Here is a 26,086-nt window from a genome sequence, read left to right as displayed (position 1 = left end):
TATGGCTGGGTTACCAGTGAAGCGGTTCTGCATGGAGAGCGGAGACTGAAACAGGAGCGAAATAAAGAAAAGCACCAATATAGACAGAAAAGCTTGGAAAAAAAGACCCATGAAGGCTCTGGCAAGTGGTGTCATGGAGTTGACCTTTGGATTGCGTGCTTTGTGCGAGGTGGAGGCTTGAGTACAGTATTGGGACTGAGAGATGAAAAGGCCCAGTGTTTTTTCTCGTTTTTCTCGTGCTTATTATTACAAAATATTTGACTTAATTCTTGCGATGAATAAGATCCTACAAGTCAATGTAGCTCAATATGTAGATCATAATCGTGTCTGTAACTTGTTCGTTATTACACTTCCTTAGCCATGGGCATACCACTCCACCTGGTGCCTAACTAACATATCCCCTTGCAATCGAATTCTGCACAAAATCATCGACAACTTTCTGGGCCTTCTCGTCGCTAGGCGGTTCCAGGCCGAGCCTCTCATTGTCCGGATTTTGCCATACTGTCAAACCACCCGTAAATGGAAACGTAAGAACAGCCGCGAATTCTTTATTGGTGAATATGCCGTTGCGCATGTTCTCATCTGCTTGCTGCTTTCTTTCGGCGATCGAAAACGAAGTGACTTCCCATGGCTCATTGGTCTCTGAGGCCTCCTGGAAGGTTTTGACGAGACGCTGCAAGCTGGTTTCGCCGTCGCAGATGTAAAAGAAGTCGTTTTTATATTTCGGATATTGGGTCAAAAGACTGTCGAGACCTTTTACGAGCGTATCAATGCTAGATACGGAGATGAGGCCGTGCCCACCGTCGCCAAGCGAAGCGGTGCGTTTGTTGATGTCCAAAGATGCAAAAGCGCTCAAGTCTAGAAGTAATGAGCGTGTTGTTCCAAGTAAACGTTTCTCGCAAAATTACTTACTTATGAGAAGGTTGCCAACATGTAGACTTACAAAGTCAATCTGGTTTGTAGCAGATCTACATAACAAGTAGTTGTGAACTACCCTCTTTGCTGCGACGGCGGGATTAGGAGGCAAAGTGTTTGGTCCTATTCTTGCAATTGTTGCTCCATTCCCACCCGCAGTGTCGGGCGCCCATTCTGAAGGCACGAAGAGCTTGACTCCAGCCTCTATAGCAGCGTTGATGAGCGCAATTTGAACAATGTCGAGTTCTCCGCCTGGATTGAAATGGGTGAACACAATAACTGCATCAGCCCCCGTCAATGTTTTGACAAGACTCTTATGGTCTTTCAAGTCGACTTGTACGATTGGAATACCTTCTGGCACATTCTCGTACTCAGAAGGCTCTTTACGGCCGATAAAGGTAATGTCGTATTTCTTGAGTGCAGCGACGCGCTGGAGGACTCGACTGCCGAGTCTGGGTCCTTGCTGAAGAGGACTTGTAAGCTATGTGATTTAGTCTCAGCAGATGTAGGCTCTATACTCACACCGTACCAGACGATCTTCTTGATGATAGATTCGGATGCCATAGTCAGATAGGTTTGCGCTCAAATTGTGTTCAGAACTGATGCAGTGTTTCTTTTTCAACTTGGACGGATGGTGCCCGCCTTAAATCCATCAACGTAACACTGATGGCAGCAGCATTTCTCAACTGATTACAATTTGTGAATGTGGGATGACTATCGACTCCGATTTTAATTGCCATTTAGAATTATCCTGGATACAGTTTCATTGCCGGCATCTTGTTGCATCCCACCGGCGCCGATGAATCCGGCATATAGATTAGTTTGTTTGGCTTTCACTGCCGAATCCAGACTGCTACACCGTCACTGAGCTGCCATGGGAGGCTCTATCTTTCAGCTGGCGGTGATTAATAATTGTCCCTTATCCGAAAAGATGTGTTGGGGACCAACAAGACCAAACATCGCATATGTTGAAGACTAAATTATTAAAGAGAAACAACAAGGAGGCTGAGGTCCCGGATTTTCTTCATGTTAGCGGATTCATGAATCCTGAGTAGGTGGAAATGGTCAACAGGCGCGCCTTGTTGGTGCTTGAGAGTATGGATAGATTACTGATCGGAGGGAAGGAAATGGCGTTGTCTGTCTTATAAGACTTCTTCACACACGTAATCAGTCCGAATGGATCTTATAAGCCACGGAATAGGAGTAAGAGGCAGGATAACACATAAGTCTAAGTCATCGTCGAGGAATTGGACGTGAAAGAGCCCATTATCCCGACTCCATCAATGAGACACAGAACAGCCTATTACGCAGGCCAAATGAACTCCATATCATTCTTCTGATATGTATTAGCTTTTGCTACTGCTTTCGTTTTCTTTTCTTCGCGACCTGAGTTCCGTCGTTGTTCGAAGCTCGGCGCGATTCGTCGCAATATTGACAGCGATACGACAAATGAGAATAATCATGCAGGATCACGGTTTCATCATGACGAATGATAATGCCGGTAGGTCAGATTGTTTCGATTAAAAGACTGCGATTGCGGCATCCAAGGTCGCACTCAAGATGCGTCAGGATTATACTGCATTGCAAAATCGTTCGGCAAACCAGCATATATATTATCACGATGCCAATGCTAGTGCACAAGACTCTATCCTAATAGAGTCATTGTCACGTGTATCAACTCCCATTCTCATAGGGCTGGGTCAAATTTCTTACACGGATTCTTTGAGGCCTTTACAGCAAAAAGTGTAGGGACCGGCCGATCCTTGGCGTCTTCCGCCAATCACTATCGCAAACGCCGCACAAAGACTCCAGCCAAAAGACTCCAGCTTCATACTGCTGCGTGGCAGAGTAATTCTCGCTCTAGCAAGAAAGTAACCGAGCACCAATGGTAAGCTGATAATCTAGTAATTTCTCCAAATTCCCCCCACGCGCCACGCAGTTCGCCATCTCTAATGCCCCATTATCTGATCACGACATCTCTGAGGAGCCTTCGCCATCTTGCCAAGATCGCTGGAAAGAAAAATAAGGCCTGAAAGACAAGCAAGACGAAAAACGCGGCCTTGCGCGATGGTATGCCTATTCATTTGCGAACCACAGGAGGCCTGTGAAGTTCAGGTGCATGTGAATGAAACCTGCTCACCCCGGGTCATACGGACTGTGGCCTAGTAGTGTTCATTTCAAGAAACGGACCATTTCGGTCAGCTAATACAAGATTGTTCGCTCGAAAGAGCTTACGAGTATCAACTGGCGAGCCAGCTCATTTCTTAAGAAGGCAAAGCCAATAGTTGCGACCATTGCAGACGGCGGGCTCCTAAGCTAAAGTAGCCAATAGTGTAGGCCTATATACCTGATCAAAAGAGTCTTTCATAGAGGCCATCGGCATCAAGTACCTTACAAATCTATAGTTTAATCGACCCACGGGCGCTGAAGCTCCGCAATTCTAAAACCGGGAATTCCTGTGGGATTCTCATTCTGCCCCAATCCTGCCCTTTATCCAAGATTCTCCCCCCCACTCCATTCTCTCTCATGTTTTTATAAAAGCCTATGTCTTTGTATGCTTGAGTTGGTATCCATTTCCTTGTATGCCTATTCCGTATTACTTTATCTCTCTCTTTACTTGGGGTCGCCACTAGTTCGCGCAAAACGTGTAAGCACTTGCGTACAATCATACTTTACCATGGACAGATAAAGCACCGTCAGCTGGGACCTAGGCAAAACAATGTTATTCCCATCGCGCAAGCACAAGGTTAAGACGGCTCTTGTTACAGATGACCCTTGGGCTTTCTAACATTGGTTCCCATCTACACCATGGCTATGGCATCATCCAAGGCTATAATGGCGACTGCAGAGGCCACCGCGATACCATCGTTTCCGATCACCACCAACGGTAAACCTATGCCATATTCGCAACAACAGCTGCTCCGCCATGACCATCGACAGCCTTATAGGCTCCACACAGATAGGAAGATCCCCAAGTTAAAATTCGGAGATCTGTTGGTGGAAGTGTACGGGATCGGCTTGAACCCGGCCGATTGGAAATCTGCGTGTGTATTTTCCCAGTAACAAAGCCCTGTACAGTACCAGCCTTTAACGCCTTTCGTTCTTATTAACAAGCTTAATTTTAGAGACCTTGGATACCTTCTCCCATCGCCGGCTGGCTTGAATGAACGTGAATTTATTGGCAGAATCGTAGCTTCCGAGGTCGACCAGAGATGCCCCCTTCAGTTCGGAGAGTGGGTGAGTCTGCTAGCTGAATGATGTGCCTCATCATAAATGGACGGCTGACACTAGCTCAAGGTCCTTGCCGTACCCACAGACTATCGAGATATCAGGAAATCGACGTTTCAAGAATATACCATTGTCTGCTGCTATAATGCAATTCGAATTCCCAAGCATGTCGATCCATTCAAAATCGCTTCCATGGGTGTCGCCTATGTTGCAGCAGGACTCTCGCTTGGAGTCTGTCTCGGCGTCACTTTTACAAAAGGGCCAAAGAAGAGAGAGTTTAATCTTTTGGAGATTGCTAAGAGGCGCCCTGAAGATATACCTGACGATATCATTGCAGAAGTCTTTGATGCTATGGCGCCTTGCTACCAAGCCCAGCCTGGCGAGTGGCTCTTAGTCTATGGAGGTGAGTTAAGTAGAAGATACTAGCAGAAACACACACATCTGACTCTATTTGAAGCATCTACTATTACGGGCCAGATTATAATTCAGTTAGCTAAGCTAGGAGGGCTGAAAGTTGTGGGTGTTGCCGACCTGAGTAAACATCGGCAGCTTTTACAGTCACTCGGAACGGGTAGGTTTGTCTGCAGGATTATTATAAAAGCTATGACTTACATGACTTTTAGACATTCTAGTTGAAAGCAGCGATCTCGATCGAGCTAAGCGGGACATTAAACAGCTTATTCCTGGCTCACTTAGATTTGCAGTTGACACCGTTGGGTCTCAAACCGCTGCTTGGTGCCAACAAGTCCTCGCAGAGCGCACAAGCTCCAGATATTGCCGACCAGGATACGAAACGCCGACAAACCGATTATCATCGGCATATGTGGCTACTCGCGGAGGTGGCAGCAAGCTCAGCCATCTTGTTGCTCTGGCAGGCATCCCTCCGACGTATTCACCCAACATCCAGGTTCATACAGTACCAATCAAGCTCTTCCACACAAGTCAATACGTTGGTGGTCATCTGAGTAAGTGGCTATACGAGCTGCTAGATACACACAAGCTGCTGCCTCCGGAAGTCGAATCAATGTCCGGTGGCCTGGATGCTATAAATGGTGCTTTAGAAATATTGAAGCAAGGTAAAACGGCGGGAAAGGGAATAGTAATTCGGATCAAAGAGCGTGATACTTTGATTGAAAGTCTTTCCCAAGCTTGAGTACAGAGACTGGGGAAAGTTGGTACTGTTTGGCCTACTTTTGCCTCTTCCGCCATGGAAACTCTGGAGTACATTGTGAGCCATTTTTGAGCGCGCATCATGCTTTTTTTGCGATATTTAGATTAGAGCAACATATGTATTGAGACAGAATCATGAGTCTGGTCGAATTTGGTGCGTGGCTCCATGACACAAAAGTCTGCGGAATCTGGTGTATGGGCTTCGTACATACAATCGTCGAGCTATAACCAGAAAGGATGTGCGGATTACTAGACCTCGTGAACCTCGTCCAAAGCGTGCGGTCGATCGTGGGCCACTCATTCAATCAGGTGCAGAAGGACTGCGATACACCATGGATCAGTGTTGATGGCAGAAAGCCCGAGCCAGTGTTAGGCCCAGTCTTTCATAGCCCGACGCATCAGGAGCGCCGTAGCCCCAGTCCGGCCGCTCGTCCATACCCAAACCTATGACCCTCGGCATGCGGCGGCAGAAGACGAGTTTAAGGCTGGGAAACCTCTTCATCCGAGGTACACCCCGGTCTTTTACAAGGCCCCGCCTGCTAAATTTGTCGAGGCGAGGCCTACGGCCATGGACGCCGAGATGCTTCATTCCGGAGGTGGAACTGTGCAGGCAAAAGAGTAGCCATATCCTGCCCCAAGTCCTGCTGGCAGCATGTTCCAAAACAGCATCCCAGGTTTTCCTTTATGCTCATGATGGGCCAGGCAAGATAGCCAAATACGATGGGCGAGTCTTGGTGTATTATGGACGTGAAGGGAAGTGATCCTACAGGATGCCCACTCCTCGGGACAAATTCTTGGGGTGCTACGACATCAACACCCAGCGGCCGGGAATCGAGGACGAGGAGGCAGGGCCTGAACAGCTTGCCGACGTGCATCGAGCTACTCCGCCGGACTACGATAAAATATTTAGCTATCCACGATCTCTTTATAGAATGCATGGCCGCAAGGCAGAAGAGTCTCAACACAGACGGCTCGCAGCTTAAGAGCGAGAATCTATACAAAGCTATGCCATATATGATGTAAAAGATGTTAGCTGAGAAATTATATCAGTAAACGTTTCGTCAAAGTTAATAAAGGTCGCGCGGATTCTTCACTATTATAACGTTTCAGGTTACATCCTTTACAGCCATGATCAAACAGTCAAAAGTGGACGGATAGGTCAAAGACAATGGCAATATCACTTTACAAATTATATACAAGAAGATGTGGGCAGATTGTGGAGAATATCGTGATTACACTTAGATCTTTCTTCACGCCTACGATGGACCAGGACAAGATAGCTGAGCGCTTTGGGAGAGTAATTCGTCCGACATTATCTGATTCCTTATGAGCATCGGGGCAGGAAATTACCCTGGAACGAGACATTCGCCGAACTACAATTCTGGATCAAATGCCTTGCGTGTTTGGCTCGAGAGTCCTCCATAGAGATTGTATTTCTTCAAGATCAGAGCCGTCCCTCTTGAAAAGACCTTGCTTATCAGTGATGCACTCCATGTATGGATCATAACTCGAGTCAATGGCTTAAGCAATCATCCCATTAGTGTCTATAAATTTCTCATCTCCTATTATAGATGATGGTAGCGATGCCGACTCCAAAATGAGAGATGAGCCCGGCGCGGCCCACAGCCCGAATTCAACAATCAACGGCATGTAGCCGACGTTTCAAATTCTAATTTTGTATCCGGCTTGGTCGAGCGATAACAGCAGCCTTGGCGTTTGAGTGCAATTTCTCGTCCATAGCGTGTGCCCTAGGAGATATCAAGCCATAGCAGCAAGGCCACGGTGAGAATGTCTAATTTCGAAAATCACAAGCTGCGCGTACTGATCAAGAACCTCCTTGTTGTGCTCAATTTCTCAATGTTTCTTCTAACTCTTCCCCTGTGCTCCTACTGCGTGACATAATGACGTTGGCTACAAGCGCGCAATCCAGCTACCTTATACTGAGTATTCTTAGCGTTGATGAGCAATTTTCTAACGACGGAGACACCGGCTTCATCTGAGTGACATTGATAGCGCAAAGGGGCCAGCGATATGCATGTATATTTTCAGGCTTAGGACAAACTTTAAGATAAGGGAAGCTTGTTTTGCTGTAGTAATCCGGGTGTTGGGATACAGTGGACATAAGACATATTGTAAACGTGGAAAGAAGCTTAAAACAGGGTAAACAGTAGGAGGATACATATAGATGTTGCAGCCTTCTTCTGTTTTCAGTGTCTCGTGGATGGGGCGGATGTGTTCGCTACAAGACCATGGCTTACTTAAAAATCGCTCGTCAACGCTTCTACCTAGGTAATCAACGGCATCATGAGAGCTCAAGGGACATTAGTAGAAAGCAATAAGAGAATATGTACGTGAATGAGTATAGTATCTTCTTTCTGAGGTCGTTATATAGTATCCATGTAGTATATAGCACTTGAAGTAAAAAGACATCCCCCTTCCCAATAGTCAACACCGGCCTACAAGATAGCTAGTCCACACAAAGATAAAGACTGTTATAGATACTTGGACCTAGCAGCTGTAGCAGTAGTAGAAGTAGCAGTAGTAGAAGTAGCAGTACCTTGATAGTTTGCTACCCACATCACGTATCGTATCCAGTTCAGCCACAGGCGTCTAGATCGCCTCAGACATCACATAAGGTTCATAATTAAGGGTCTTGAGGAAAGGTGACGCAGCAATACGCCGACAGAGAGCCGAAATCCCAATATACAATTTTCATTCTGCCCTCAAAGACACATCATCAATATAGACCTTTCGTCATTCGTGTACGCATAATAGACAACAATTCTTTTCAAAAAGCAGGCGTATTACTTGTTGTTTTTTTTAATTTTCAAGTCTTTGGTTTTTAGTATCTTTGTCTTTTCATTTTCCTTTCTCTTTTTGTTTCAGTCACAATTTTCATCAGTAGTATTGAAAAGATGGTTTCCATTCAGTGGATGTTTGCCCTCGCCTTTGTGGCATTGGCGTGTCCTTTTGCAACGGCGACAGCTACACCAGAAGCCGAACGTGCGGTATGTATTAGAAATCTTTCTTTACTTTTACCGCTGCTATTCCTACTATTACTACTATCATCCTAGACTAACGCCGTGTAGTGCAGATGGATCTCCGGCTTCATGGCCGGATACGTCGATTATCCCAACTCGACACAATACGAAGTCAGCAGAACTAGCTACTTCACCCAGCAGCAGCGCGCCCTCCTCCCTGCTTGTTACGTGCGCCCAGAGAATGCTATTGAAGTCGCTGCCATCATGAAGACTCTCACGGCAACAAACGCCACGTTCAACGTCAAGAGCGGCGGCTTCTCGCGCTTTGCCGGCGCCTCCAGTATTGACGGCGGCGTGCTCGTCGACCTCGCCCGCATGAATAAGATTGAAGTCCTAGCTACCGGAGGCACCATGATGGCCGGCCCAGCGGCCACATTCTATGGTATATACCGCCGCTTTGACGACAGGAAGATGGCAGGCATAGGCCCCAAGAATGGCGATCTGAGCGTTGCGGGATACTTTCTTGGCTGTGGCTTTTCTTTCTATCAGCAGCATGCTGGATTCGCCTGTGACGACGTATGGAACTACGAAGTCGTCACGGCAAAAGGGGACATCATCAGAGTCAACGACGAGGAAAACCAAGAGCTCTTGTATGCCCTTCGTGGCGGTGGCGGCTCCAGCTTTGGAATCGTCACTCGCTTCGACTTTCTTCGCTATTTTAACAAGAAAACGTGGTGGCAGCACATCATGTTTCCTGCTTCCATGAACTTGGAGGTGATGAAGGCTTATGCGAATGCAGCGAAGGAGGTTCTCGAAACAGACTTGCATTCCCACACTTTTCTGATGAGCTTCTTCTCGGAAGACCATCTAGAGTACGTGACCGAGGTCCATATCGTGCATTCCGGGAAAGACACCTCGCATGACCGATCTGCGCCGGCATTGTCAATTCCTTTCAAGAGCCTTACCGGAGCCATGCAGAACATCACTGAGGGAAACGGAGTTGCCAACTTCACAGAAGCATTCGTTGAGCCTGCTGGCCTCCGTCGCACGGCCTGGTCGACCTCGTTTGGCTTCGACAAGCCCGAGTTCCTCGCCGACATTCTCTCCCGCTGGCAAGCAATGGATATGAAACTCAAGAGCTTGCCAGGCCAGAAAAACTTTAGGTCAGAAATAGAATTCCAGCCCGTGTCGAAACGCATGGTTAGGAACGGGCGACACAAGGGCCACAACGCCTTGGAGTTGCCCATTTCAATGGTCCCAATGACATACGTTCTCCTGTCCGTGCAGTGGAACGACGCGGTCTTTGATGACACCGTGGAGGCTGAGTGCAAGCGCTTCATCGATGGAATCGAAGAGACGGGGAGGCAAAATGCCCAGCTTCGCGGCGTCATACACATGAACTACGCCCATCCCAGCCAAGATTACTGGACGCGTCTCAACCCAGAGTCTTATGATAAGCTGAGGATTGTGGCGAGGAATTGGGACCCAGAGCGTGTGCTGAATAGGCTGTGGAGAGGCTATTTCAAGTTTGATTCTGAAGTTGGCGGATAGGAGAGTTCGGCGATGGTGGGCTTGTAGGTTTTTGAAAGTGTACATGTTGAGGGAGAATCCAGCGTCCAGGGTATAGCAATGCCATAGAGTCATAGCCATCCAAATCTACTTCTGCTACTTCTGCTACTTAGGACTCGCTAGCATGCATATTAAATGCTGGTGGCGGTAGCAAGACCGACTCCAGAAAGGGAGGCTTTCCCAGGTTCATCCTAGAATTGATACCCCTTTCACCATACTAACACTACCAGCACCAGATAATCTAATTACACCATGAATACAGTATCTAGACAGGGCACTTTCATTACCTAATACTGAAAAATAGAATATGAAAGCCAAATGTCGCTGCTATAAGTTTACTTTTGGCACCTATAGTAAGCGAGGAGGTCATGGGCTCTCCATTTCACACATCGTGGGCGGTCAATTTATAGTGCATTTGTTTGTAAATATATCCTGTTTAGGAATTGTTGCAGATAACCTTGGCTTACATGGCTCTAGTAGATTCCATTTCAGTACTCGGCGATTGGCGAGCCCTTCTCGAATGCGCCCACGTTGGCTGTCGGATATAGGAAGTTGCAGTATAACTCCAGGGAGGTTGCATAGTCTCATGATCGTTACCAGAACTGTCAGCACCAGCTTTTGAGAATGTTGTTTAGCCTTACCCTCAACTATCTCTGCGCTTTCGATCCGCTTTTACCCCAATCCGCGCCCGCTGCTGCTCCAGTCCGCTCCGGCCCGCTCTCGCTTCTTCCCGCTTCCGCTCGTTCTAGTGTTGAGCGAGTCTTGCCGGCTTCGACAGAGCGGGCAAAACGACGATGTGAGCCAGAAACAGGCGACAGAGCAGACATCGACTGTCAACATTAATTCATAGACAAACACTCAGTCGAAGGGGACGGGGAGATGCTCGTCTCATCACTTTGTCCCTTGTGTTGACCTCAATGTTTGCATACAACGAACAGCATTTAAATGCCCGCAGACTCCCCAGCATGAACCATCTAATACCAGGTTCCTCTAGCTGCCCAGTTCTACTACCTGTATCAGGCAAAGAGCTACGCGCACAATAACAACAACAACAACATCATCATGGCTACAGCATACAAGATACAGATTGACCCTAATCGGGTCGGTCTCCTAGGTTACAAGCACAACGAAACTGCAGCAGCCAAGCTGTCTGAACTGCTTCAAAAAGATCTCGACGTGAGCCACCCGGATGATGAATGCGTGGCATTATACTAACTCGGTCTCAGAGGCATCATGTCTTCTTCCTGGCGAGAGGTTACCACAACCATGTAGGAGCAAACCTGGCTTACGAAATACACACTATAGAGCTGTAACTAATGCAAATGGCAGATGGCACACCACCTATGTACACTCTACGGCGCAGGAGCAACTCCCGAAGAGCTCCAGGCGGCGTTCGACCGTGATGCTGAACTTCAGGTTGATCAGTTTCAGTTAAATGATGGCGTTCTCGAGGACCTTCGCCGAGATTGGGCAGCCAATGCTCCCAAGTATCTCGGAGACGCCAAGTACTACACCGATTTCCTGCGATATTTCCAGGAGCAAGTAGACGCAAGGGGGTGGAAGAATGCATTGGTGGAATATCTCTTCAGCGGCAAAGAGAGCACTCACGACATGTACCGTCGCAGCTGGGGCAGTAAGTCCATCCGCTACAGGCTGGAACAGGCTCTCCAGAACACATCTGTTGAAAGCTAACGTCGCTCCAGGCTTTGCCCATTCATTCATCCAGCTCATGTATGGCATCGAGTGGGATCAGCCCGCCATCATCGCCCAAGGCCTGGCCCAGTCCGCCATCCACGACACCTACGTGGGCGATTTCCTGAACAAGGTGGACAAGGCAGCAGCGAACCGGCCTTCACAGCGCCTCAACACGTCTGAGCTGTACGAACAGGTCCACTCCGACCCGGCCTTTGTCAACAGCGTGCGCAATGGAAATCCAAACAAGATCTTGAACAGCGTCGAGGTTCTGTGCCCTGACGAGGCTGTGAATTATCTCACGCAGGTCAAGGCTGACCCCAAGAAGCTGGCAGAAGGCATCGCGGAGAACATCCATGCGGCCGCGTACATGGCGTCGGCGTGTGTCTTCCACCCTCCAGACTACCCGAGGTTTGACTTTTTTCTCATGTAAGTGCCCTTTTGTAAGAGAAGACGAGTCAGGTTTTGACTGAGAACAGTCATCATCTTACCATTGGGCCATTCTTGCTCTTAATCCAAGATGTTACATGGATCCCGGACTCAGTTAAACTGCAAACCCTCGAGTGGAAGACTCGCTTTGACATTCTCCACTACGTTGTACGATGGGCCCCGCCCCTGCAACTGGGCAGCATCAGCAGCTACATGCCAAAAGACTCTGCGCTGGTGAAGAACTGGGAGGAGCTGCTTCCCGGGTTCATCAACATGCCCGACGACGGCCATGTGGTCAAGACTGCGAGGGCTCTGGGCCTTGCGCAGCGCCTTTCTCAAGAGTACCTCGACCGGCCATGGATACGCATTAGAGACGATAAGACGTGGTTGAACACGCAGTACCTCCTTCTGGACAGCACCTGGGAGCACCCCGAGTTTCCGTGGGTGCGCACTGCGGGATGGGATGAGGCATGGAAGGACAGTGGCCTCCCTGAGACAATCCTTGTAGAACATCACAGGGCCAAGGCTTTATCCCAAGTTTCATAACATTCTGTATACAGATTTAAGGTACAGGTCGCAATATTAGATCCATCTCCGATATCAACAGGTGATTATTCAGTGTAGGGATATGATGGATTGAGGAGACTTTACACTTTATTTGAGACCTCCGCAGGGCACACATCATAAACCGAATCAGTAGCACCCCAGAGAATATTGTCTTTGGGATTAAAAAGTCCTAATTTATCTGATATTCGGATACAGCGCTTATACGCCTTGTGTATTGATCAGCGTCTATACCCTCCCCCTACAAATATCGTTTTCAACACACTCTTATACCACCTCAGAGTCCATTTCCCTCTCCACTGCATCATACGCCTCCTTCAACAACCTCACCATCTCTTCCAGCTCCTCCTCCGTTGCAGTCAATGGCGGCGCCAGAATCGAATGATCCCCGTTAACACCATCTATGGTCCCCGCTCCTGGATAAATGGCCAAGCCGCGATCATGCGCCGCAGCATGTATCCTTTTATGAAACTTGACCTCTGGCTTGAATGGCTGCTTCAAAGCTCTATCCTGTACGTATTCGATGCCCCAGAAAAAGCCCCTTCCGCGGATCTCGCCCACATACTTTGCATCTCCAAGAGCAGACCGCAGCCGCTTTTCCAAAAAGGCCCCTTTGGTGTGACACTTTGCTACTAAATCGTCGCGCTTCAAGATTCGTTGGACAGCCAAGGCCGCGGCGCAGCCCGTTGGGTGAGCCTGATATGTCTGGCCGTGAACAAAGCTCGCTGACCCCTTTGTCAACACATCGACAACTCTCTGGCTGATCAGGATGCCAGCAATGGGCGCATATCCTCCTCCGAGCCCCTTTCCCAGTGTAAGCAAATCGGGTCGCACATCGCCCTCGGGCTCAAAGGCAAAGTACGTTCCCATCCGGCCGCTGCCACACATGACTTCATCCAAGATGAGCAGGATGCCATATTTGTCGCATACTTTTCTCACGCCTGCGAAATATCCCCTTGGAGGCGTGATGCAGGCCGCCGTGGCTCCTCCTACAGTCTCCGCCACGAAAGCAATGACTGTCTCAGGCCCCTGTCGCTGGAATTCGTCGTCGAGCTCTGTAATCAGCCTCGCAGCGTACTGACCCTCGGTTTCGGTGTCTTTCTGGCCATGATATGCATATGCCGGGCTAACATAGCTGACGTTGTCAAGCAACAAGGCGCCCTCATAAGGGATTTTCCTCGGGAGGTTGCTGCTCACGCTCATGGCCCCAATCGTGCCACCGTGGTACGCCTGCCTCCTCGAAACAAACTTTGTCCTCTGCAACTGGCCGTTTTCAAAATGGTACTGCCGTGCCAGCTTCATAGTCGCATCCATGGCCTCGCTGCCGGAGCAGACAAAGAAAGCCTTGGTCAAGCCAAACGGCCTGCTCAATTCAGTGAGCTCGTTGGCCAGCTCCTCAGCGCTGGAAGTCGTATAAGTCATGGTGTGCACGTATGCGACGTCAGAGAGTTGTTGCACGATGGCTTCTTTGACTTCTTTGTTGCCGTGGCCAATGACTGCGACGGCGGCGCCGCCACATCCATCGATGATGCGAGAGCCATCGGCGAGAGTGAGATGGATGCCTGAGCCTGAGATAACTTGGTGAGGGCGTTCGAGGAGAGAGCGGTGCATAAGACCCGGTTCGCGAGTCCCGTTTTGCGCGGTATAGGAGACGGTTGAAGACGGCATTGCGAGGCAATTCAAGTCAATCGCTCAATTGGTGCTGTTGAATGGAAACTTGTATTCTTTTTAAACAGACATGATTACTAGTTTACATCAATTCTTTTCCTTCAAAACAGCAGCAACATTAGGACATATATAGATCTAAAAGTAGGTAGTATTGAGCCACTGTATACTGTGCAAACAAAGCCAACGAAGCCAACGCCGAAGCCGAGATGGAGTTGCGCATATGACTCCGCACTCGGACACCACCTCGGCTTAGCTAGTCGGCGTGGGTTTCCCTTTTCCGAATGTCTGTAGGGCGCATATGCACAACAATACTAAAAGGTGGAAGAAGATAGACCAAGTTTCTAGTCTCTTAGTTTAACTTGGCTAGTTTCGCCAACTGCGGGAATACTAGGATGTTGATCCTTTAGAAGAAGCTTAAACAGCCCTTGCTTGGAAGTTGTAGAGTTGTAAAGTCCCGTCATCAACCCATCTTATCGCAATGTTCCCCCACTATCTGATCCATTCTGTATAGTCTTATCTTTCTCTGTTCAACAACAAATGCAGTAACATCTCTCGTGTGGTTTCCGTCATTTCCATATCATCGCCAATTATTTCCCAGTCCTTGGTCATTCACGAAATCTTAATACACCCCCCATTCCTCTTCAAAATGCTCGTCGGATCCGTCTCCACAAACCTGGCACAATACAGCTTCAACACCTTCCACACCTCGTAGCCATCCGTCGTCAGGCTCACCAAGTCATTCATATGCGCCGAGATGTTGAACTTGATCAGCAGCCCCAGCATCTTGCCCTCGCGGATCTCGTCCAGCGTCTTCTGGCTGTTGTGCCAGCAGCTCACATGCACCGCCTGCGGCATCTCCTCCAGCGCCGCCTTGTCAAAGCCCGAGACGTCGGCAATGGCCATCATGATGCTGGACCACGTCGCCCAGTTCTCGGGCCCAATCAGCTTGAGGTCGTCGGGCAGGCGGGTGACGTCGAGGCCCTTGAGCGTGGGCGCGCGCGGCAGCTTTTCGGGGATCTTGAAGTAGGTTGTGATTTGGTTGTAGTTTGTGGTGTGTTGGACTTTTTGCACTTTGATGGGGGGTTTGATGGGAGATTTGACGGGGATTTTGGATCTGTTCGAGCAGCAATTAGCATGTGAGCAAGACGGAGACTGTGTGCGTTATGCATGGACTCTTGCTGTATTAATTATTCACCTAGGAGAGATGGCCTTGACTGCTGATTGTTGAGGCGTTGGAGATTCCATTGGAGCCATATCTCTTCAGGAGGACAATGACTTTACAGAATTCCATCCTCGCTGCCCATCTCATCAGACACAGATAATATGCGAAGCCGTCTCCACCAATCGCCGGCAATTGGGCAGCTGGGCGTCGACTCTCGGCCTGCCACGTCTACAAGACATGTCTACGGCCATCAACAATACGGCTTATGCATGTAATCAATCCCCCACAGCCCCAGCGTTCATCTTCAACAGTCAACACATCATACAAGGCCATTCAAGCCTATATAGCTTCATCCCACTTGCTTTTCCGGCCTGACAAATAATATTTCTAAGACCCGTCGGCCTTTCGGCTCTCCGCCCGCGAGCCCGACGAATCTGTGGAGCCCATCGGGGGCAAAATCGCTGCGACTCGGACCCGGGCTGCATCAGTAGAAAATGGTTGACTAAAATGGCTGAAGCGCAATTACCAGGATATCGTGAATTGCTATAGTCTAGATTGATGGCCTGTCTACCAAAAGATATAAAGAGAGAGGCAGCGATAGACTCACCGGCCCTCCACCGTGCCGTCATATATAAGTCCCTTAGAAGAAAGCCAGAACAGAAAGAAAATGGCGGCGCAAGTATATTCACAAGACCAGCTCACGCGCTACCTCGAGCACATCTCCTATCCGCGCTCTCGGCACCCCAGAGACGAGCTCCAATTCCTCAAAGAGCTCCAAGCCCATCATCTTGCTCGCGTGCCCTTTGAGTCCATCAGCCTCCACTACTCACCCCATCGCACGCTGTCCGTCGATGCAGATGATCTCTTCCAAAAGGTCGTGGAGAAGAGCCGAGGCGGCTACTGCGTGGAGATGAACACCATCTTTGGCGACATGATGAGGGCCCTGGGATTCAACGTCCTCAGCATCGGCGCCAGAGTGAAGCCTGGTCCTGTATATCTCGGCATGTAAGTCTGTCCCTCTTCCAACTTACACCAGTTCTATATCTAACTGCTTCTTCAACCACCAGGACTCACAGCGCCAACATCGTCACCATCAACCAGCAGCGCTACCTCGTCGACGTCGCCTTTGGCAGCCACGGCGCCTTCACGCCCGTCCCCCTCATCAACGGCCACGAGTTCGACAACATCCTCCCTCGCCGCGGCAAACTCGAGTTCCGCCCCCTCGCTCAATCAACCTCGCCCTCCACTCAATCTCTCTGGGTCTACTCCACGCAAGATCTTCCCTCCACAGACTGGACCGAGCGCTACTGCTTCACGGAAACGGAGCTCTTCCGCGCAGACTACGACGTCATGAATTTCTACTGCAGCACGGTCCGCACCGCCGTCTTTGTCAACAACGTCTTTGCCCTGAGGGGAATCTTGAACGAAAAAGGCGATGGGCTACAGGGCGTGATGACTTTGTTGCGGAACGAGGTGAGGAGGAGGGTGGAGGGCGTGCCGGGCTTGGAAGTGGTGGAAACTCTGGTGAACGAGGAGGATCGAGTGAAGGCGCTGGAGAAGTGGTCTAAGATTCCGTTGAGTAAGAGAGAGGCGACGGCGATTCGGGGTTTGCCGACTGAGCTGGTGCCGCCCAGGCACTTGTAGTGACTTGAGTGGATGATATGAATCTATTGATAACAGTCAGGGACATTTGGGAGATGTGCGTCGGCATTCGTAGTCGGGGCTATCGGCATATATGCAATAGCGGGCAACAGCTCCATATACATCACTACAAGACACATGTACTTGCGGGAGAAGAGGTAGACTAGATAAGAGGCCATTTAGGCAGCGTAGATAATAGCCGGTAGGGTTGTTGATACAACGTCCAGCCCACCCCTCACAAACGTAAAAGACTACATGTATCTATTTAACCACTACCTATTGTCGTGAGCAGATTGAGCTTTTTAATCTCATAATACAGTTTTATAGAAGAGAACCAACATGGCTATCGAAACATTCAAGTTCCTCACACCCGAGCAGATTGAGCACTTCATGACCTACGGCTGGGTATCCATCCCTTCAGCCTTCACCAGAGAACAAGCCCAAGCATGGACAAAAGATCTCTGGGCTCGCCTGGGCTACGATGAAAACGACCCCTTAACCTGGGTCCTAGAGAAGGTCAACATGCCTGTGCTCAACACCATCGACGTTCGCGACTTCGCCCCCAAAGCATGGGGCGCCATCTACAAACTTTCCGGCGGCGAAGAGCGCGTCGCCGAAATCTCCCGTCTCTGGGGCGACAACTTTATCGTCAACTGTGGCAGCGCCAAGCTCAAAGGAAGAATTGTCGGTCCTCGAGATCTTGACAACTGGCACGTCAACGGGGACAGTTTCATTCATCTAGATTCGCCCAACCAAGGCTTATGATTCATTCCCTGCATCACGGACGTATTGGAGAATGGCGGCGCAACGTACATTTGCCCAGACGGAATCAAGGTAGTCGCCCAGCATCTCCATGATCTTCCAGAGGGCGTTACTCCATACATGACACGACGCGGCGAGGAAAACAAGGGGCACGAGCTGCAATGGTTCTACGACCAAAGCAAAGACGCCAGCAAATGCAAGCTTTTCCAGCAGAGGACAGGGGAATGTGGCGATGTCGTCTTGATACACCCCCTCATGATGCATTCCGCTTCTAGGAATTCCTTACATATACCAAGGGTTATAACTAACCCATTTGTAGGCTTGAAAGAGCCATTTAACTTTAACCGGGAGGACCCGAGAGAATACTCGCTTATTAAGAAAAAGACATTAAAAGAGCTTGGGGTTAAGGCCCTGCCAACCTAGAAGATTAAGGGGACGAGGGAAACGCTAATGCCTGGGAGAGTGGCAATTTATGAAAAGATGAAGGAGCTTGAGCTGCGAAGGTTAGCTGGAGAGGATGTTGGTCCGGTAGCTGATTCTGGTGTGGAGGTGCACAGAGAGATTGTAAAGGGGTTGGTGTGGAAGAAGCCTGAACAAGTAATGACTGCTCAAAAGGTTTCAAAGGACGAGGTTGTGATGTACTATCAATGACGTCTTCTCTTTCAGTAGTTATGGGGTTGTCACATCTACGCTCACTTATAGCCATACATACGTGAAGATTTGCTTGAGGGTAAAGTCTAAAGCACCATTAATTACACCAAGCAGATATAATTGTGTGATTTGATCTGTTTACCTCAACTCACACCTCCACATCCTCAACAACCCTCCAAACCTCATCTCCAACCCGATACTCACTCTTCTTCCCATCCAGCAAAACCTCCCTACACGGCAACTCCCTCCCCCCCCCCCCCAATCTCACAATCCTCCTCCATCCCTTCTCTCCCCTATTATCATCCCTCCACTCCCACCTCTCCGCCACAACATCACCCTCTCCCATCCCATCCCTCACAACCACCTGCGCCCACTCCCCAACCCTCACAAACATGCCCTTCTTCCCAGCCTTTTCATCCTCCATCACAAGCACCACACAAACGACCTTGTCCCCGCCCGTCTTCTTAGCCGGTGGATCATACCACATCTCTTCGTACTCAGTGTCCTTCCCCGTAGCCGGGTTCGTCATGTGGCCCTTTTCGAGGGTGCTCAGTCCATCGGGCTGGGCGTACATGTGGCCTTCGTCGGGAGGCGCATCAACAGCTCGAGAGTCAATCCAGTGTTTCCACTGGGAAAGGGAGTGGCCGTCGGAGATGACGTCGGAGGAAGAGAATCCGGCCATGGCCCAGTCCAGGCGACTCAAGGGTAGTGTTTCTGCGTTTACAATTAGATTGCAGTTTTTACAAGGCGTGTTAGGGATTGATTGGTGTGTCATTACCGTCATTGTCTGCCAAAGAATTCTTTCCATCAGGTAGCAACACTCTTATATCCACGAACCTCTTCTCAGGAGAGGTCAGTACCAGCGTAGACGTTGGCTCGCTGGCTTCATCAGGCAGCCACCGAATAAACTTGCGAAAAGAGAGGCTGCCCATGATGGCTTATTTGCGATGATATATATAGATAACTTACAAGTAAGAGCTTGTCATAAATCAGAAGTAGTCTTAACCTGGTTTCACTAATTACACAGCGTGTGAAAACGTGCACAACCAGCTTATATAGCTGTCTGCAGATCTTGATGCGGGGTGAAGATGCCATGTGGAGAAAGCTTGTACAGTAGTTCATGCACGCGTCAATGGCTTCAAAGGGCGTCGGGGCAGAAATCTAGATTCTGTGAGGACGCGTTAATCCAATTGAGAGATGCATAAAAGGAAGAGAGCTGTATCATCTACACTAGATGCTAGTTGCGATGGATATCAATTGTACAACAGCTGTGCAAAAATCAGAACAAAGTCTGATAAGGTTCCAAGTGATAAAAAAATTTAAACGCGAAATGCACAAGAACGAGGAATCCAAAATAGTAGTCTTGTCATGCCCAGCCCAAATGGGACTTTACGGGCGTCTTTCACTTGTATTCATCTCATCAAATAATTAAAAAGTGCTCTTTAATCTGACCATCCACATCCGAGCGTAGATAGAGTGGTGGGGTATCTTCTTTTTTTGTCCTACTCTTTTTCCGATATCGCATCTTTCTTCCTTTCGTTTCTCATTCAACTATATGGCACCAAAGAAAAATGCTTCACTACATATACATATACACATGCAAATCTCCAATCACTGAGGCTTGACAAAGTGGGAGAGCTGGGTGGTGACGACCAGACCGGCAACAGAGGCAGAGGTCAGGGTCGAGAAGACGCCAGAAACCAAAGCTGACAGGGCAAGTCGGGAGACGTCGCCACCACGAGATGGCGCCAGCTGGCTGAGAATACCAATCTGGATACCCAGGGAGCCAATGTTGCCGAATCCGCAGAGAGCGTAGGTGGCAATGAGCTGAGAGCGGGGAGACAGGGTGGCGTAGTAGGGGTCGGTGGCCATGGCGTTGAAGGCATTGTACTCATTCTGCAGGGAACAATGGTCATTATCATATCACAGCTAAGGGTGCACAATATTGGAGCGGAGGAAACAGGAAGCGAGAGGGCAAGCAGAGATGGCAGTGGAAAAAAGTGGAGAGAGAGAGAGCGTTTTGCATAAAGAAACAACAGGAGAAACTTACGGTGATGACCTTCTCGGCAATGAGCTTGGCAACCTTGAGGATGTCGCCGTCTCGAGGAACACCGAGCAAGAAAGCAACCGGGTAAAAGACATAGGACAGGATGGTCTGGAGAGTAAGAGTGGGGTCGTTGATGTTGATGTAGTGACCCCACCAGGTGAGAAGTCCGTTGATGAGACCGACGGCGGCGAGAATGCAAAGAAGCGAGGCGATGATGGTACCACCAATCTTGATACCGAGCCAAGCACCGTTGGCAAAAGCGTGCAGGGCGTTTTCAGCCTTGTGCTCGTCGTCGTCGGGAATGACGACGCGACCAGCGGTGAGAGTCTCCTCGGTCTCGGGGTAACGCAGCTTGGAGATGGCAAGCGATGCGGGAATGGACATGATGCAGGAGGAAACAAGAGCCTCGGCATTCAGACCGAGACCAATGTAGCCAACCAGCACGGAACCAGAAATGGTAGCAAAACCACAAGTCAAGACCTGGTGAAGCTCGGCATTGGTCATGTGGGGGACAAAGGGACGGACCAGCATGGCGGATTCTCCCTGTCCGATGAAGGGGGTGGCAGCAGCGACGACGGCTTCGGCACCAGAGGCGTTGAGGGCCCAGAAGACGAAGATGGCCACCTTCTTGATGAACCACTGGATGAATCCAATGTAGTACAGGACCTGGACGAGCGAAATGAAGAAGATGATGGCGGGGATGACGCCAAAGAAGAACCAGGGGAGCTTGGCGACGTCTGGGGTAGTCAGGAAAGCCACACCATTCTCGGCAAAGCCAAGCAAGTCGCCGGCACGATCAGCAATAAACTTGAAGATGTTGTATCCGACACCAGTTCGCAGAACGAAGAGGCCAATGATGTACTGGGCGAGCATGCCGCCGATGACAGTCCGCCAGTTGACGTGCTTGCGGCTCTTGCTGGTGATCCAGAAGCAAAAGAGGATGACGACCATGCCGAACAAGCTGACGGCACGGTTGGCGCGCGTGTTGTCGGCGCTCTCCTCTGAGGCAAAGGAGCCGACCAAGATGGCAGCGATGGTAACAGCAGCGCCGGCCGGGGTGCGCAGCCTGGGCGGGATGCGCTCGTAGACAACCAGAGCTGTGCGAGTCCACACCCACTTGATGGCGCTGGACACATAGCGCGAAGGCACGTGGAAGAAGAAGAGGCGGATGGTGATGGCCAGCCACAGCAGGAAGGGCACCTCCCAGTTCTTGTCGTCGCGGTGCAGGATCAGCGAGGCGATCCACCAGCCGGTGAAGAGCAGGAAGATGACGAGGTGCACAAAGGCGCGGGCCACGCGGTACGGGATGCCAAAGCGCCAGCTGCGCTGCGACCCCGCCTCGTCCGAGTCGATGCCGGTGCGCACCACGTCTGTCTGGCCGACCTTTTCGTGGTCGCTGTAGTCGGGCGGCGTGTGGCCGTCGTGCGCCTTGTCGATGCTGCGGGCGTCGTGGGTGTCGTGAGTGTGGTCCTGCGTGGGCACGAGCGTCGGGTCCAGGTTGGTGCCGCGCGTGTAGACGGCATCGTCGTGGCCGGCGGCATCCACGCGGGCCGAGTGGTGCTTGTGCGCGTGGTGATGCTGGTGCGTGGGCTCCAGCGCCGGGTCGAGGTTGTGGTGGATGCTCTCGGTGGTGTCGTGATAGGGCACGGCGGCCGGTGGTGAAGAGTCCGCCATTGTGATTCTGTCTCTTCTGGTCAACCCCTGTGTGTAAAGACTTTTCTCTTTTCTCTGCTACCTCTTCTTCGCAGATCTCGTCTGGTGTCCTTGACCTTGTGCCTGGGGTTGAAGCAAGGCAGAAGCGGGCAAGGCGTTGAAGCAGTCTTGGGTTCAGACTCTGACAGCCAGACCTAGACGGGCGAAAGAATTTTCTTTTTCTCTATAGAAGAGAAAGGAGGTAGAGAGAGGAAGAGCAGGTTAGCCAGCGAGAGATGCCGTAACTGAACCTGGGAGGAAGCCCGAAGGAGCGGACGAAGGACGGCGTGACGTTCGAACCTGAGAATCCTGGGGAAGGAAAAGAGAGGCATCGCCAACTCGTGGGTCGCTCGAGTTTTTGTACTCCAGCCCCGTCCGCTTCGGTCGAGTCGCAAGTCGCACGCGCACATGCCAGGCCGGGCCTGGTCCCAGCGATTTCAAGCCCACAATGGCAGCGGCAACGCCGTTTCGCTGGAGATGGATGGAACCAGCGATGGAACCAGCCGACCCTTTGGTGGCATTTCCTGGCGAAGAAAAAAAAAGTGTGGAGAAGCCCTGGCCGTGTCTGTCTTGGGCATGGGTCAAAAGGTCCCATCCTGCCTTTAGCGGCCTTTGGGGGGAGTGTCCAGGGGGTGAGCGCCTGTAGCTTGGGAGGCTTCCAGAGGGGTCCAGCCTAATCGAGTAGCGCTGCGCCGAAGAAAAGGGCGCTTGTGCGGTGCAATGTAGAGCTTGGGGCGCGCCACAGGGCAGGGGATGTACCCCACACGGACGGTCGCTGTGCGCACTGTGCGCTACCTCGGCCCCGACCTGGCGAGTTGAAGCTGGAATCTGATAGGTATCAGATGGAACGGTTGAGCAAGCTTTGCTGGGAGGATGTAGTCGTGAAGACGGATTGTGTATGAGTGATGCCTGCGCAATGCCAGGATCCGCATTTCAGCAGCGTCCAAGCATTGTTAATCATTGATGGAAAATGCGTCCAAGCACCAAGCACATGCATGCATGCAGCCAATATGGAAGTCGGTCGTGAATCTCACAGAGCAGCTTGCTTCTGGAAGAGATACTACATTGCAGCCACTAGAGCCTGCACATGATTTTGCCCAAATGCTTATCGATAGCAAGTACCCGTGCTGCAGCTACTAATTTCCCCGCGCGCAATCGCCAAACTGCCGTCCTGCCAAACTTGCTGTGCACCGTGCATAAGCATCTTCAATTCCTACTGGGCCACCACTGACGGAACCTTTTTCAGTGGCCATGGTACTTCTGATTTTGCCAATCCCGCCAAGAGGGTCGCGCTTCTTGCTAGACCCGTCACCGAAGCATCGCACACTAATAATTTTCCAGAAGGAAGCAAAAAATAAAGTAGGGGAGAAAAAGGCTTATCGTGATATCGATTGCAGCAGCAGTCTGGCACGAGCAGCACTGCCAATCTGAGAAAAGGAGCGTCTACGCTATTACCCCAGAGTCGAAGCCCTCAGTTCTCCATCTCCAGGGAGTCCAAAGTCCGCCCTCATTCTACACAACTCCGTATTCGACACGCTATCGAAGCACTATCGCGAGCCATGATCCAAAGCAAGAGACGGCGAGGCATCACGGGAGGCGAAAAACCCTGCGGTGCCTTTATCAGTGGCGCGCCCTCTGATAAGTTCGCCCAGTCCAGAGTGGAGGACGTTGGCCTCGTTTCTTCGCTCCAGGCCAGTCGTGGCCCCATCTTCTCCGCTCTCACAAACGGTCCGCTAATCTGTCATGGGCTGCTTCTTCAGCGACTATCAGTCCTGGGTTGTACGATTAATGGCCGGCCAACACACGATGGCATCGCTCGCATCGCCCCCTGGGCAAGATAAGACAAGGCAGGGCGTTGTGTCCCGGACAGCACCAGACTTGTAACCAAGCCGAGCAGGATACCCGGTGAGCTCTGGTCTGCTGGGATCACTGATCAGTGGCGTCTTGAGCCTCGTTGCCTGTTCTGGAAGGTTCACAGAGGCAGCCACCCGCTGCTGTGGCCAGCCAGCAAGACACGGCGCTGGTGGTGGCGCTCCTTTCCGCAGAGGCTTGGGCTCGAATCTAGATGGCCAGAGACGATATGGGCGAGGGAGGGGTGGAGGAGCTAGCAGAGCTGACAAGCTGATAAGGCCATCCAATCCGCGGCGGGAAACACCAAATAACAGACGGTTCTCACGCACGGAGCAGCCAAGCCCAGCGATGCCTGCTTAGCCTGGCACACTGAAGAAACGGCCATACAGCACACATGCCTCTGATAAGGCTCGGCTCGCGTAGCACACCCTGCTGCAGCAGTGCGAGGAACCTTTGCCAGCATCGTATCTACCCGTCCGCCAACCCTGTTCTGGCTCGGTCAATCAGCGCTTGACGATTGCTGTCTTGCATCTGTCCGAGCCAACCGATCATTGTTTGCTTGGGCTGAGAGAGCAAGGCAGAAAGGAGTGGCTATCAGATGCGTGGCGGCATTCCGATAGCGATACTACCCCGGAGAGCAGCCAGCAATTACGTACAAAGAGCGCGATAGTAACCCCGGACTGGTCCTCCATATCTTGTCTTTTACGCTCGGAGGTCTCGTGCACATACGACTTCCGAGACCCAGATACAGTATACTACCCGCCTGCCTAATCAAAGGGATCCCGGTCTAGCAGGCTCGGCCATCAGCCTTTGCAAACGCTAGTTTTCACCTTCAATGCCTCTTATTACACAGGAGCAGAAGCAAAGCGCTAGACCACCACTGCCGTGGAGCATGGCTTATGACTTTAGCTCCCAGCTGCTAGGAGCCGGCGTCTCGAGAAGCACAGCAGCTTTCGGAACTTTTAATTACAGTTGAATAAGAATAAGACAATTGCTTTTGAGTTGAGGTGGCGTGTGTTAGCCCCGGCCAACTTCTCGGGCTGGGGTGCCAGATTCATCTCCCTGGTTGGCGATGACTCGGGGCAAGTCTAAGGCAATGACAGAGTCTCATTCTCATCTCATCATCGACAAGAAGCAGTACGACGCTGGGCTTACCAGGTCATTGCAGCGGGTGTTTCGTGCCGGGAACCGAGCTGCTCCTCGTCAAGATGTCATCAGCAGCAGCATACCTACCAGTGATAAATGAAGTTACAATCACAGCTTCATCATGCGCATTATCGCACCAACAGCCCTCAATAATGTGGGGGAGAACAAGACACCGCTGTGAGTGCTCCGGATTTTCAGCCAGACACGCGACCACCACTTCAAACCGGACCGGCTCTTCTCCAATTTCTCCACGGTCTTTGGCTTTTTCTCCACACACACGCTCACACACAATCGCAGCACACGGCCTGTTTTAGTACCAGCTAGAAGCCAGAAGTGTCGGATTAATCGACAAGAATGGAATGACAATGTTGAGGCGGCAAGATGAATCTACGCTTGTGCTAGTTTGCACGGCAATCGAGGTACGATGCAGGAAATTTTGCATTCTGTACGATGTGCGTGCTTCGCACTGAATAGAGACAGAGCACTTCTTGCGATTCTTCAGCGAGTACGAGTATTCTCTTGTCATAACCCGCCTCAAACCGCATCTGCCCTTTTGCAAATTTGGCATTTCGTAACAACAAGCTTCTCTCCACAGGAAATCTCGTTTCTTCAGCTCAAATTCCACAATCTCGTTCCGCCCTTCACCGCCAGCCCCAGGTTTTATTGCTTTCTCCAGCTCACTTTGCTGCCCTGCCGGTGAGGCTGTCTCCAACAAGACTCCACGTTTTTGCCTCGTGGCAAGCCACCCGGAGACTAGAACGGAATGCGACTCCGTCTTTACCCACGAGAAGAAGAACTTTATGGCCTTTACAATTGCTTTCCAAGATTCTGTCTCTGCTCATTCATTCGTTTGCCGAATCTTTACCTACTTAGCTTCTCCTGGCACCTAACCCAGGTCAATCCACCCAGGAAATCATG

General features: G+C 50.6%; 10 protein-coding genes across 10 annotated transcripts; 5 read left to right on the top strand and 5 right to left on the bottom strand.

Moving 5' to 3' along the window:
• Positions 1 to 385: 385 nt before the first annotated feature.
• TGAM01_v204605 (hypothetical protein) lies at positions 386 to 1,479 on the bottom strand (the record flags this gene model as incomplete). Its single annotated transcript, XM_018804496.1, has 3 exons — positions 386 to 858; positions 913 to 1,396; positions 1,438 to 1,479. The coding sequence occupies 3 exons, from the start codon at positions 1,477 to 1,479 to the stop codon at positions 386 to 388; spliced, it is 999 nt and encodes a 332-aa protein (XP_018662309.1).
• Positions 1,480 to 3,723: 2,244 nt separating this feature from the next.
• On the top strand, positions 3,724 to 5,296 carry TGAM01_v204604 (oxidoreductase; the record flags this gene model as incomplete). Its single annotated transcript, XM_024549461.1, has 5 exons — positions 3,724 to 3,959; positions 4,041 to 4,152; positions 4,213 to 4,546; positions 4,601 to 4,714; positions 4,767 to 5,296. 5 exons carry the CDS (start codon positions 3,724 to 3,726, stop codon positions 5,294 to 5,296), a joined length of 1,326 nt encoding a protein of 441 aa, XP_024405801.1.
• Positions 5,297 to 8,228: 2,932 nt separating this feature from the next.
• On the top strand, positions 8,229 to 9,845 carry TGAM01_v204603 (hypothetical protein; the record flags this gene model as incomplete). The annotated part of the gene is made up of 2 exons (XM_018804498.1): positions 8,229 to 8,321; positions 8,403 to 9,845. 2 exons carry the CDS (start codon positions 8,229 to 8,231, stop codon positions 9,843 to 9,845), a joined length of 1,536 nt encoding a protein of 511 aa, XP_018662311.1.
• A 1,080-nt stretch (positions 9,846 to 10,925) lies between these two features.
• TGAM01_v204602 (HypA protein) lies at positions 10,926 to 12,530 on the top strand (the record flags this gene model as incomplete). The annotated part of the gene is made up of 5 exons (XM_018804499.1): positions 10,926 to 11,039; positions 11,090 to 11,131; positions 11,193 to 11,496; positions 11,567 to 11,984; positions 12,035 to 12,530. 5 exons carry the CDS (start codon positions 10,926 to 10,928, stop codon positions 12,528 to 12,530), a joined length of 1,374 nt encoding a protein of 457 aa, XP_018662312.1.
• A 285-nt stretch (positions 12,531 to 12,815) lies between these two features.
• On the bottom strand, positions 12,816 to 14,216 carry TGAM01_v204601 (hypothetical protein; the record flags this gene model as incomplete). Its single annotated transcript, XM_018804500.1, has 1 exon — positions 12,816 to 14,216. One exon carries the CDS (start codon positions 14,214 to 14,216, stop codon positions 12,816 to 12,818), a length of 1,401 nt encoding a protein of 466 aa, XP_018662313.1.
• A 619-nt stretch (positions 14,217 to 14,835) lies between these two features.
• TGAM01_v204600 (hypothetical protein) lies at positions 14,836 to 15,461 on the bottom strand (the record flags this gene model as incomplete). The annotated part of the gene is made up of 3 exons (XM_018804501.1): positions 14,836 to 14,889; positions 14,949 to 15,330; positions 15,412 to 15,461. The coding sequence occupies 3 exons, from the start codon at positions 15,459 to 15,461 to the stop codon at positions 14,836 to 14,838; spliced, it is 486 nt and encodes a 161-aa protein (XP_018662314.1).
• Positions 15,462 to 16,045: 584 nt separating this feature from the next.
• On the top strand, positions 16,046 to 17,022 carry TGAM01_v204599 (N-acetyltransferase; the record flags this gene model as incomplete). The annotated part of the gene is made up of 2 exons (XM_018804502.1): positions 16,046 to 16,383; positions 16,446 to 17,022. The coding sequence occupies 2 exons, from the start codon at positions 16,046 to 16,048 to the stop codon at positions 17,020 to 17,022; spliced, it is 915 nt and encodes a 304-aa protein (XP_018662315.1).
• A 336-nt stretch (positions 17,023 to 17,358) lies between these two features.
• Positions 17,359 to 17,784, top strand: TGAM01_v204598 (hypothetical protein; the record flags this gene model as incomplete). The annotated part of the gene is made up of 1 exon (XM_018804503.1): positions 17,359 to 17,784. The coding sequence occupies one exon, from the start codon at positions 17,359 to 17,361 to the stop codon at positions 17,782 to 17,784; it is 426 nt and encodes a 141-aa protein (XP_018662316.1).
• Positions 17,785 to 18,251: 467 nt separating this feature from the next.
• On the bottom strand, positions 18,252 to 19,364 carry TGAM01_v204597 (hypothetical protein; the record flags this gene model as incomplete). Its single annotated transcript, XM_024549460.1, has 3 exons — positions 18,252 to 18,276; positions 18,825 to 19,146; positions 19,211 to 19,364. The coding sequence occupies 3 exons, from the start codon at positions 19,362 to 19,364 to the stop codon at positions 18,252 to 18,254; spliced, it is 501 nt and encodes a 166-aa protein (XP_024405800.1).
• A 679-nt stretch (positions 19,365 to 20,043) lies between these two features.
• Positions 20,044 to 22,153, bottom strand: TGAM01_v204596 (CNT family concentrative nucleoside transporter; the record flags this gene model as incomplete). Its single annotated transcript, XM_018804505.1, has 2 exons — positions 20,044 to 20,328; positions 20,483 to 22,153. 2 exons carry the CDS (start codon positions 22,151 to 22,153, stop codon positions 20,044 to 20,046), a joined length of 1,956 nt encoding a protein of 651 aa, XP_018662318.1.
• Between the last annotated feature and the right edge of the window lie 3,933 nt (positions 22,154 to 26,086).

Source organism: Trichoderma gamsii (genome assembly GCF_001481775.2).
Source record: "Trichoderma gamsii strain T6085 chromosome Unknown Scaffold_13.2, whole genome shotgun sequence".
Lineage (NCBI taxonomy): Eukaryota > Fungi > Ascomycota > Sordariomycetes > Hypocreales > Hypocreaceae > Trichoderma > Trichoderma gamsii.
Note: the sequence above shows the minus strand (reverse complement) of the source record. Positions and strands in the feature narration are given on the sequence as shown.